Raw genomic sequence first — 13,012 nt, forward strand, 5'->3', positions numbered from 1 at the left:
GTGGCAGAAAAAAGTACCCTGAGCATTTGTGTCAAAGCTGCGAGTGACCAAATTTTCTTACTGAGCTCGTCTGAATTTATTTTTCAATAAAAAATCCACAAACTTTCCAGGTGGTTGCAGCTATGTATAGTGTTTACTTTACCAAGGATTATTATGCTGTTTTGAGGAGTCGCGGGATAAGACAAACAATTTAGTGATGGAAAAAAGATATTGATCTAAATGCAAAACCCAGTGTAACATCTCATTGCACTTCACTTATTTTCAGTTTAATTTTTTTTATCTTGGCATGAAGATGTCCCTGTCCTGAAGGCATATTGCAGGGCTCGACACTAACGATTGAATATATATATATACACACATACATACATACACACATACACACATACACACACAAATCAAAACCTAACCAAAAACTGGAAAATCTTTTTTCAAAAGAAGTCAGTATTTTATTTGGTTGTCTCCGTAAAGTTTAAACACTAGCTACGTTTGTGCGCGACACATTTCAGCTGTTGTGCGACAGCTTTCCAAACACGCGTGTTTGCCGTGAAAAGATACAGGCAACGCAATTTTTGTTAAAATGCCTAAAGTGCCTGATATCTACCGGACGGAATAGCAACGTGGATTTTGGTGCCTCATTATGGTGCCACTTAAATGTCTGCGCTGCTCTCTGATGCTCCGAAACAGACGTTAGAGGCAACAGAAACATTGCTGCATGTCACACTAGTAAACCCTAATAACATGTTACTCTTGTCAGCAGGTAACATAAGCCTACAGTGCTACAGTAGTAACTGGATTAAACATGGTTAAAATGCTGACAGCTAAACGGTGTAAAAGTGTGACTGTATTTCACTGTAGAGGATTCCAGCAGCGGGACGTACAACAGTTTGCCGCTAAAGCTATGAGCTAAAAGACACAAACTAGCGCTTTGTCCATAGACAGTAAAAGAAATGGACAACGTGCCGCCGTTGTTTTCAACGGAGACCAGTGAAGGACATTAGAAGCACTTTTCCGGTGATGACTGAGCATTACTGAGCAGCCTCCAACTGAGCTTGAAGACGTAGATGTGACGTGAGCAACCTGTCTGAAAGTTGTAAGTCTTCTGGTAGCTGTGCCAAGAGAAATCTCAATCATTCCGAATCTTGCAGAGACGGAGAGCGTAGGTATATGTAAGGAGATAACATGAACACAGGCTAATTATTGCTAACTAAAATGCTAGTTAAAATTAGTAACGAAACTTAAACAGCTAATGTAAGTCGAAACTGCCTGCGAGCTTCTCCTGTACTGTACGGTAATTCCGCTACTATGCGACAGTAAGTCGCGTGGTTATGACACAATCGTTACAAAAACGTCTGCCACGGAGCCATAACGTGAGATACAAGATAATGGAGCATTTTATACATTATCGTGTTTCTTTAGAAATAAACAATGGACAAATAGTCTTTAAACCTCTTTAAACTTCGGATGTAAAGTTATTCGCTGCCAAAATGAATGGCAGTCAGTGGAATGCTAACGGGAGGTGATGGCTCCATAGGAGCTATGCTTTGCGGAGGCTGGCTTACCCCCTTGGCTTTGTCACTGCTGTTGTCGAAAGAAAAAAAACAGACTTGAATAAAGGTTGCGTTTACTTAACTGGTAAACCTCGTGGTGCATTCAAAGTTGTTGTAAAATACCCTTTTCTCATCTGTTTTTGTCATTTAACAGCATAATACATTTTTAATAATCATTTAAATCCCCCCCTCTTTGTGCCGATCATTGTTTCATTAAAATGTGTGTTATAGTTACATATGAAATTAATTTCTCCAAATATAGGCAGTTTAAAACACGGCAACCGTATTGTCAATTTTGGCAACCAAAAGCTGATGCCTGGTTGCCAAGCATAGCAACCACTTTAAAAAGTTAGCATTGAGCCTTGTGTTGTGCAGACACATTTAGATATTACCATCAGTGTATTGTGTTCATTGTAAATTCTACTCCACTTCTCAGTAAACAGGTTTGCTAGATTTCAAATATAAAAACGCTCCTAAATTAATCTAAGATTAATTAGTTTTTAAATGCAGAACAGTCACAGCACTGGGCTCTTAATGGTAAATGCTATCCGCTCCCTCAGATTCAGACAATGCACGCCTGCTGAGTGGAGGCATTCCAGGCAGTGAGTCAGTTCAAATGCTTCAAACCTGTCTGAATGAAAAGATATAAGCAGTTGTTTAGAGAGCATGCCAATTAAGATTTAGTCTTGTTTTGATATGTTAAGTAAAGCTAATCTTAAGCTGCAAATAAATATTGTAGTTTTTTTTTTTTTTTTTACTAGTGCAGGAACTAAAGAATTCTTGATACTCAATCCTAATTTTGACATCGTCTTCCTCAAACATCAACTAAATACTTGGCATAAAAGGAAGACAGAAAATTAGGCTTATTCATTACTCCTATTATTGTGCGATTATGTCTTTGCACTTGCAAGCTAATGTATATTACCATTTGTGTTTCCTACGGAAAGTAATTTGATTTTGTAAGAGTGTTGATTTAAAGTCACTGCATTTTCAAAAGTCATTGTTTTTTTTTGGCCATTTCTGATAGAGACCTTGTCCAAGCGGCATGTGGTCTTGACGTCGCTTGTTCCCAAACAGCTGCTTATATGAGGCAGCTTTGCAGCATTTGAATGGACACTCCCTCTGGAATGCTTGCTGTCAGCAGGTTTGCTTCAAAAGCATCAGGGGAGGTGGCACTGACTGCCCATCTGTACCCATTACTGAGAACTTGTTGTTCAGATGCATTATAAAATACTCTTTGCAAACTGCCTTTGTATGAATGCAGGAAACTGTTTATGACTGATAACAGTTTTGGGGGGTTGTTGTATAACGTAAAATTGGGCCTATTTGTAATTATCATAGTGTCAAGATTTTTAGACTCCATACTATTTTGTTGGTATCATAAAGCTTTGTAGGTGCTCAGTTGCGTTTTCTACGTAATAAGATTTGTTATTGATTAAATCAACCAAGTAGCCTGCTTCTATTTATGAAAATAAATGGCATATATAATTGATGTGCTGAAAATACCTGATGTGCTGATAAATCCTTGCCTGACTACGCCTGGCAAGTATGAACTTAAATGGAGAGAGAAATGGATAGTAAAATGGTGTTTCAGATTAGATGGTATTAAATTTGAAATAATTCAAAACCGTACAGTATTTCCAAAAACATGAGTCCCTCAGTTCTGTGCAATCATAAAGTTTCCATTAACGACCATGTCTACAGACAAGCTACGCATTTCAAAATGTCACAAAGTGCTTGTAAACTGAGTCAAGGGAGTTTCCCAAATTTGGATTTCATCATTTTATGTGTCATTATTGAGTGGAATCTTTGAAAAAAAAAAAAATGTATTCTTTATTTTGCGCTTTATTATTTAGTACTTTATTGCAACAGAATTCCTGAATGATCAAATAAAAAAAACATTCATAATTCAAAGCAAGTCAACCAGTGTAAAAACTAGAAGATACAGGTAAAAACTATATGATGAGAAGAAATGATAACATTAAAGACTTTGTGTACTTGCCTAAGCCAAACAGTTAAAATGTGGCATGTTTACTCAAGTGAGTTGATTTGGACAAGGAAAAACTAATATGAGAAAAAGGGGACATTGCAGGAAGAGCAGCAGAGCAGGGAACCCTTCTCCCAGGACTGACAGACATGCAACAGATATTTTACATAAAGTAGCAGCACAATGGGGGGAAAACAGAATCACAATTTTAGGTACATTTTAAAAACCTTAGTGTATAATATTAATCAATATTAATCCTCATGTATAGCTGATGAAAACGCCTCCCGTTTGTTACAACCTGTGCGCCGGAAACTGCGCACTGTCTCTTTAACGGGCTGCACGGGTGCTTTGCCCTGTGCTGGGGCATAGTGGGGGAGGGAGGGAGGTTGTTGACGGGAAGATGTGCCCTGATTGGCTGGGCCTTACTGAGGGCAGTGACATCACATGGAGGAGAGGCCCTGTGGTGTAAAATAACATCTCCTTTTATGGGACGAGGCGGATCATTCCATTCTCAGAGAGAGGTGAGATTTTGTTCCCCTCTCACTGCTCCCTTAATGCTGTCTTCCTCCCTGTAGATGTTTTACCCTAATTGGCCTTTGAGGCTGTTCTGTAAATTAATATAGCTAAGTAAGTATGTCTTGGATCAAGCTTATTTATTTATTTATTTATTTAGTGTTAATCCTGTCTTCTTAAACCACCTCTTTTTATCACGTTTTGTTTTACTACTATTCCTTTTGAGTTTTAAACTGTTTTTTTTTTTATCATTGTCTCTCCTCTTTGATTTAAGACTTTAAGGTGTAATTAGATTATTTAATTTTTTAAACAGACATATTTCAATGTTTCGGCAGTCTACAAATGCCTCATCATCACTATGCTTTGTTGTCGTGTTGAGCTTTGTGCCTCAGTAAGTGCCTCTTTTAGATAATTCATAATTATGCTTTATCATGCTTTAATTAATTTACTGCGATTAATAGACCCCTCTACTCCTTGCTGGGCAGTTTTTCCTCATAGCTGAAGATTAAAATTGGCCCACAGCGCTCTTAGCATTAAGACAAGAGGCGCCACCAGGACTGTCTCACACTCTTGTGGACAGGAGACATGCCAAATCTCTCTTTTTATCCCGTCTTTCTCTCTCTCACATTCCCTCCTTAACATTTACGCACTTACCCACCCCCAGCCTTTTTTCAACTCTTGTTCTCCACACATGCCTTAACCTCAAAACACTACACAGACAGAAACAAAAGCTGTGGCTCCCTAAGACTTCACCTAGCATGTGACTACCCCCGCTGTTTGCAGACGTGGTATCTACCGAGAACATGCAGTCACCTCCCCTCCCTAAGTCAGATTTGTCACCACTCCAAGGAAATACACTGTACCTTCGAGTCGAGTAAAGAAACTGTAGTTACACTCTTCCAGATGGACGCCCACAGATACATTTAGGGAAAAAAGTGCCGGGTTGTCTTTACTGCAGGAGGTTGGCGTAGAAATTTAGGCTGACAAGTCATAACGAGAATACTTCTGAATCCCTGGGAGATCCTTTGAATCCTCCTCCCTCCTCCTCCCAATGTTTCAGTGGTTGGGGCCATGGCCTCTCAGTCAGGGTAAGAAATGCACGGCTAGTTGGCTGCTTTCCTTATTTCTCTTCGTGTCTGGAAAGAATAAAGCACTTTTCTTAATGTTCGCTACGTTGTACAAGTCATACTAAAATGTTTTGGATGGTCTAACTGGCTGTCTCACAGAATCCCAGACTGGTATTCATGGTGTTCAGATGACCACCATTCTTCCCTTTTTTCTTTCTTTTCGTTGTGTTAAAGACGTCGCCTGGCTGTTATGTTGTGAGTTAGAAAGAAACAGATGAGCTGATTAATTTAGGTACAGAGTGAACTGCCTCTTCAACTCTACAGACTTTGACCTTTTCAGTCTGGCACACCATTGAATGATTACAATAAATGTAGCTGGCCATCACACATTGATAATAATGAATGCCATTTAAACTCATGTTGTAGAAGAAGTGATTTGCTTAGGCAAATTTTTTTCCTTGTTTTGAAACAATCTACATTGCCTACCTTACTATGTTGGCAGCTGATCAACTCTGTAGGGCCTGGGCCTCGGATTCAGGCTCGGCAAAAAAATCAAACCAAGGCTCATTTATTATCTGTGCTTCTTAACATTTGCTCTTGAAACAACTATAATATAAATTAAATTGCTTGTTCTGGGTGTTTACCAAACTGGGCATTAATGCGTGGTTTTTCAGAAGGCCATATGTTAAATGGCAGCTGAAATTGTGGTTAGTGAGTTATGTCTTATTTGTAAAGCCCACAATTTTTGTTAATGCCCCCAGAAAGAAATATGCTATTCTCAATCAGGCCCCCTTTAATCAAAAAAGGAAATTCCCACCTCCCACCCCCCAATACTTGGCTAGTAGATATTACATTTGTAAGTAAATTGTAGATGCAGTATGGCATCTAGCAATAACAGATTCTGGGGCATTATGACTGTAGTAGTTGCTTTGTCATGTTGGGCAGACTTTCTCCACTGCATACGATTTTCGTGCAGTGATTATTTTTTTTCTCTGTCCCTGCTGTCTTTTGTGATGCTAAGCCACACTTAGCACACAGTAGCTTCTATCCACTGTATTGGACACAGTGCATATGTGTTTTGACACTTGGGAAACCCGCGATGCAGACAAGTACAGTTGGCTCAAAGTTTTTCAGTAATCAAGTTGAAATGGCAAACGTGTTTCTTGACAAGTTCTTGATTCTTACACAAAGTTAATCCACATATCTCATTGTTTAGAGTAGCTTGTTTCCTATAGGAATATCCATATTTACTTATCCTCAAAGTCATATGATTTCCTCAAAACAAGAACTGGCAACCAAGCATTGTTTAACTGGGTTTTTGGCGTGCTTCTCCATATACCTTGTTTGAGTTTTTAGGCTGGTTTAGTGCCAACTTAAAAACAGGTTGCGCTCAGAGGCTTAATTCATATTCACACAGTCACATCACGTCACCAAGATTTTCACATTCTTTTTTTCCATTGGTGTACTTTTTATTCATTCAAAACCAAAAGCACACTGACTTTTTCCTCCATAAAGAGGACTAGAAGGATCTTTGCTGGTATGGGCCTAAATACAAATATGTATGCTCCAGTATTGTTGAAACCATTAGCAGACAAACGAGTGTTCTGTCTGATTTTCTTAAGTGCTTTGCTACAGTGTGACAGGGTGTAACCCCCTGTTCAACTAATAAAAACCAATAGATTGGGCCAATTAGTTGGCAGAATGGACATGAGCAGTGTTTACAAAGGATTCTGTGCCTGAGGCTTTTGACCATTCAACACTGTGCTTACAGTTGCCCATTCACACATTCAGCCCCACTCCAAAACTGACATTGACAGGCCTATTAACATATACAGTACATGTAGTACCAGCATACTAAATGCACCCTTGGTGCATTATTATTTTGTTTGTCTATTTGTCTAACCAGTGGAGTTGTAGTGAAATTTCCATTTCCAGGCCACGAAAGTTTTTTTTTTTTAATTATACCACAGACAACATTTGTAGCATGAAAGACCTTCAAATGATACTGTGTACTTGTCAGCTAGGTGGTAGAGTAGGCAAAAATAACTAACATCAAGCTGAATTTACTAGGATGTGTAAATGAGTAAATCTTCCACTCTGTCAGCTGTAATAGATCATTGTTGTCTGTAAATGGAGATCAGTTGTAGCAAGTTTGTTATTCTGCATTTTTACCCTAACGGTGTCTGTTTAGTTTAAGACAATGTATCGTCTAAACTTTGTTCTTAGCTGTGCTGAAAAATAAAGTCTAGAGATGATAACAGTTGGGTGTTGATATATGTTTGAATGATGGCTAGCCTAAACAATGTTTTCTCCTTTTCTTTACACCTCTGCTGATTAAACTGGTGTTATTGGTGGTCTGAAACAGTTCTCAGTGACTTTGGTGGCTTCCTGAGCTTTGGTTTAATGTAACCTAGATATAGTGTGTAAATCATGTTGCCTTTTATGAGTGATGACTCATAGTTGGGTGGTGTTGATGATGTAAAACAGGCACTGGCTTTGGAAAGACTTTGGTTGGGAAATTACTGTTAAGACTTACTGATAAGCTTATATGTAGCCTAGTTTGTCTACCTTTTCACGTCTTCTTTGACTTCGCTGTGTGTAGTGTTTTTTCCCCGTTCTAAAAACGGTTTCCTCTTTGCTTCCTTTCATCTTTTCATTCATACTTAGTGAAGATTGAAAACACCCTTGTATGTTGTGTTTATAATCTAGGAGGAGGCCGGGTGGTTGCTGTATAATCACACTCTGTCAACAGCCTTTAAGTCATTGTTGTCAGTGAAGCTTTCAACTAAAACTGGGAGGCGACGGCAGGCTGATAATTTGCTTGTTTCCAGTTTCAAAAGCTCTGTAGTTACTTTCTGTTAAACAAGGTGCACAACAGACATAACCGTTACATTTTGTACTTTTGTCAGGCTGGTTGCTCCTTAATAAACACACACTTGTTCTGTGCAAATGCCCATGTTTTAATACTCCCAAGTGGCATCCAGCAGAACATTTTATTTGAAGTTTTACCATTTGTTAAAAAGACAATAACAGCATTGTCTTTTATCCTCTGGTAATGGACACAGTTTTGTTACACGTTCATGCATTCAGTGTTTCTCTTTGGGGTGAATCCATACATTCACTTACAAGGTCTCTGCCCTCAAATAGCTCTCTACTTTTATGTTTGCACTACACACATTATGCTCAGAAGGACAGGAAGGACAGTGATGTGCAATGTGATCTAGCAAACCGTTGTGGAGTTGGAGGCTTCAAGCTACAGTTTAATAGCATGCAGGTTATTATTTAATCCTAATTACAGGCTGATTTACCTGTTATGCTATTATTGAGAAGATTTTCATATTCTTTTCATTTCGTGTGAGTGATCAGTGTTTCCTCTAGAATTATTTTTCGGTGGGGGGGTGTTGTTGGACGTCAGAGTACGGGCTTATCTGCTAATGTAAGCTACCGACCGTTACCTTGAAACCATCCAGAAAATAGACGGTACCGTAGGGTGATTTAACGTCACCGCTCATTTTACACACAGTTTTTTAACAAAATAAAACGCTGAGTGAACATTACTAGCTACATTTTTCATGTTGGTTTTGAGCGGTATGCACCCCCACTAACCTGGAAAACGGTTTTAAATCAGTAACGTTAATACAGCGTGTCGGAGGAATACACGCAGTCTCCTGCAGCGGCGAGTCAGAGGCAGAGGGGCCAACGTTAGCTTCTTGTCTCATCTGGGGTCTGATAAACAGTAAATTCATCAACTTCAGTGTCCACAATGCTATTTTCCAATAAACTGTAGCTGTCATATTTCACGGGCGTGAGTGCAGATTTCATGTCGCGGCTTTAGTCGCTGTTAGTCACTTATTGAGTGAAGTAGTACTCGCCCTGTTTATTTGGTTGCCATAACTTCGCGAGTGATGACGTCCTGTCACTGTTCCAGTTGCTCTGCTCACCCTAGGGGGAGAGAGAGCGGATGACAGTTGCTTGAATTCAGTAGAGCAGACGGCGCTACAAGTTTATGACTTTTCATAAACAGCTGAAGGAGCGGTGGTGCGCGGTGTACATAGCAGGAACCCTCTTGTGCGTCTGCCCTATTTCTGATACCATGGCGCTGGAGATTTTACCGTGGCGGACCGCCACTATGCTATCAACATAGAGGAAACACTGGTGATGCTTTTACAGTGACTCCAAAAAACAAACTTTTCTATTTGAATGATATATTTTGTGAGCTAACAATCATACAAATTGTAGTGGTATGACAATGTTGAAAATGGCCATTAGTATTTTCAGCTGGTGTACAAGTTTACATTGACCATCTGTACAAGCAGATTATTTGCTGTAGAAGTAGGCTACTGACCATTGACTAGACTAGTCTAAGCCTATTATGGCGTTTTTCCATTACATGGTACCTGTTCGACTCGACTCGGCCGTGGTGCCCCGTCCTCCTTTTTCCATTGCAGATTTTTAGTACCGCCTCATGCATGAGGCGAGCGTGGCTGATCGTCATAGCGCCGCCGCAGGAAACTGCCATGACCTAGCGCAACGCACACATAGAACATCGAAGGTGTGTTGTTGTTGTTGCCACAGCCAGAAGACAAATTTTGTTTCAAAAGAAGCTGGAGGCAGCAAAAAAACCACAGCTGGCTAAACTATTTAAAAACAGCGGGTTTGTTCACTACACCCCCGTCTGTTGCTAGCAATGATGACGCAGTGATTAGTGACGATTCTCTCTGACCAATCAGTAGTCTGCAGGTTTTCACGTCACCTTTTGGTATCACCTCAGCTTGCTTGGAACCTGGACGGAGGTGCTACTAAAAAAAGTACCCGTTGGCAGGTACCAGGGACTTATTTTCATAATGGAAAACTAGAAAAGGCGAGCAGAGTCGAAGCAGGTACCATGTAATGGAAAAATGCCATTAGAGACTACTTTCTCCACAGGTCATCTCTGTGCTCCCCTCTGTTCAGGATGTGTGGGGTTTCACTGATGATGGTCCTATTTGTGGTAGACCAAAGAACTGACTCAAAGTAGAGGGTAGATGATGGCATCCTGACTGTATGATCTGTGTTGAATAGTTGGATACTTGTACTTGTTGGTTTTCATTTCTAGAGCAAGGAATCATAGCAGGATAGAAAACTGAAGGGCTAATGTTGTTTAGTTGTTACCTCACTGTTGAAGTCTCAAGTTTTAGGGAAGTTCTTACAGACTCGTCAGGTGTTTCTTTCATGAACGTCTCACTTTCATGATACTGCGTCTTTTTAATAGCCATCCTTGTAAAGCCACAAGATAAGAAGTCTGTTTACAGTCTCTCCTCGGCGTGTTTTTATGTTGACTTGTTGTTGTTCTGTTTGCGTTATTAGCAACATGAACCGTGAGGACCGGAATGTGCTCCGAATGAAAGAAAGAGAAAGGAGAAATCAAGAAATCCAGCAGGGAGGAGGAGAGGCCTTTCCAGCAAATTCACCTCTCTTCCCTGAACCCTACAAAGTGGTAAGTTTGCTTACCTATCATTCAGTGTTGACCTGTCATTGATTAGTCAGTTTAGAGGAATTTGTAGCAGTGACAGGAAGTAAGAACTGCACATACTACCTGGAGCATTCATGTTAATACAGTTTTGTCAACACACATCAGGGCTCTAACTTAAGGGTGTCCTGCCGTCCCGGGGATGAAGAAAGAAAACACATTTTGGAAGGTAGACCTAGCCTTAAAAAACAAAACAACTGTGATTAAACCATAACATTAATCTCTGACAAAGTTGTAAATGTAGTATTGTGTGAGAGTACACAATTCAAGAGTGTGCAAGAACTCTGTCACGCATGCATACACAGCGAGGAGATGGACTGTGGCTGTCAGGCAGTAACTAGTCTCGCATTGCCAGACCTATCAACAGCGCTGTGGAGTAAGGTCTGGCTACACCACACATACATTCTGTGATGGGAGAAAAAAACGCTCTGTTTCTGTTTTCATTTCGTACCAATCACAACCCTCTTGGGTGACGCTAAGCTCCGGACGCAGCGACAGTGGTCCTACAAAATGCTCTCGGGAAGGAACTTGTTTTGGTGGAACATTTGCACCCCAATAAAAGAAAACGCCACATACAATATTAAATGAAGTTAACTGTTCACACAATACAGTAACGGGAGCTATTTAAATCAGCTGGATACATGGTTAAACGTTATTTGCTCTTACCAGTGTATCGCCGTGTGTACTTCGTCCATAGCAATCCCCACCAATCGGCCCCAAAATGTCCCAGTTAGAGTAAATGGCGTAAACATATTTTTTGTAAATCTACAATTATTCCCCGAAAAAACCAAGCAGGCCTGCCTTACTGCGCGATCCAAATTTTCTTCAAAACCTGCCATTTTCAGCATGTAGCTAGGTTGCTCGAAGTTTGTTATTGTTTCCCGAAGCAAACAGAGTTTGAGAATGGCAACACAAAGAGAACAGAAGGTGAGGGACATCATGCGCCGGATGTCAGGCAATTATCCTGGAAATGTACTTCTGTTGATCCAGACTAGTAGTTACAATAGTGTCCCAAAGTGGTGTTGGGGTTTTACGCTTGCTGGTGTCAGAGGTGACCTAACCGGCAAAACGTACCGTGGAATAAAAAAAGAAAGGGACAAACTCCAATCTCTCTCTCTCTCTCTCTCTCTCTCTCTCTCTCTCTCTCTCTCTCTCTCTCTCTCTCTCTCTCTCTCTCTCTCTCTCTCATATATTTACTCATTTACAGTGTTAAAGAAAAAGTAAAACAAAGTTTACAGATATTACAAATCAATGAATATGTTTATCTAAAAAATGTCTTTATAAAATGCAAGCTATTTTATAATTCACATCACTTTTGTCATTTCATAATTGGGATGGCCAGCATTTATTTTCGGACAGTTTCAATTGTATTTCGGGACAGTTTGGGATGGTGATGAAAAAAAGTTAGAGACCTGCACATTTTTTTAAACATCATACCTATATCTTTGCTTTTTTTTGCCTGCTTTGCTGCTAAAATGATTTTTTCTTGGCTTCAGGCTTCTGTGGCAAAGGCACACTTTATGTAATATTTGTTTGACTTCATTTCTACATCATACTGAAAAAACAAACTTATAGTTGTAATTTCATTAAAAAGATTTGTGTTTTTTTTTGTTTTGCTTTTGTTTCTTTGTCATAATGACCTTCAGGATCCTGCAGTCTTGGTTTTGTTAGTAGTTTGTGTTATGAAAGCTAAATACGGCAAACTCAAGAAATGCTTTAATACCCATGCGGGACGTGTCTGAACAAGCTCTACTGACAATGACCTTTTTATCAAGATGATCTTGCACAAATTCAAGCTGGCTGAACTGTGTGCAACATATCGGGTTACGTTAATCATAGGTATTAGAAACTATCTGATGATTTTTCAAACATTTTTTGGCTTAAATTAAATAATGGTTAGCTGTCAGATAGTCAGCCATTGACTAACTCTGCACAAGATGCAAAAGTGTCGGTTGACTTTACAACACCTGTCTTTGGTCGGCTGTTTTCTAGTGCAGCTAAAGAAGGTAAACATAAGATCATGCCAGCCTCCTCCCCCCCTTCCTCCCATGTCTTCCTCCTGTGCTCACAGACATGCATATATGTAGGCCAGCCAGCTCCCACCCGGACAGTATAATTGTAAAGAGGATTTGAGTTCTCTGAACTGGTCTAATCTTTGCCACTAACCAGATTTGAGCAGAGGTAAGTGGCTCCTCTCCTTAGCTAGAGTTGGCCGTCAAAGAGGCAGAGAGGAATGTGTCCTGACAGGTTGGGGATAGAAAGGGATCAGAGGTGAGTGATGAGTGCTGGCCTGTGTGTTTTGTGCCACAACAAAGTGAAAAGTAAAAAGCTGACTTTGATGAAGGAAAAGCCCTTGACCTTTGCACAGGAAAAAAGCAGTCTTCAGAAA

The 13,012-nt window shown here is 40.0% G+C and overlaps 1 protein-coding gene across 11 annotated transcripts in view; it reads left to right on the plus strand.

The window, feature by feature from the left end:
• Positions 1–13,012, plus strand: part of aff4 (AF4/FMR2 family, member 4) — a 37,700-nt gene that overhangs the window by 7,223 nt on the left and 17,465 nt on the right. For 4 of the 11 annotated variants that reach the window (XM_031280653.2, XM_036008710.1, XM_031280651.2 and 1 more), the window contains one exon: positions 10,461–10,590. The exons of 3 other annotated variants lie outside the window; for them this stretch is intronic. In XM_031280653.2, coding sequence (XP_031136513.1) covers positions 10,465–10,590 — 126 coding nt within the window. In that variant the 5' untranslated portion in view covers positions 10,461–10,464. Of the gene's footprint in view, positions 1–4,866; positions 5,136–10,460; positions 10,591–13,012 lie in introns of those variants that run through there. 4 more of the 11 variants (XM_031280649.2, XM_031280654.2, XM_031280650.2 and 1 more) reach the window with 2 other exon arrangements.

This window comes from Sander lucioperca, chromosome 13 (genome assembly GCF_008315115.2).
Source record: "Sander lucioperca isolate FBNREF2018 chromosome 13, SLUC_FBN_1.2, whole genome shotgun sequence".
NCBI lineage: Eukaryota > Metazoa > Chordata > Actinopteri > Perciformes > Percidae > Sander > Sander lucioperca.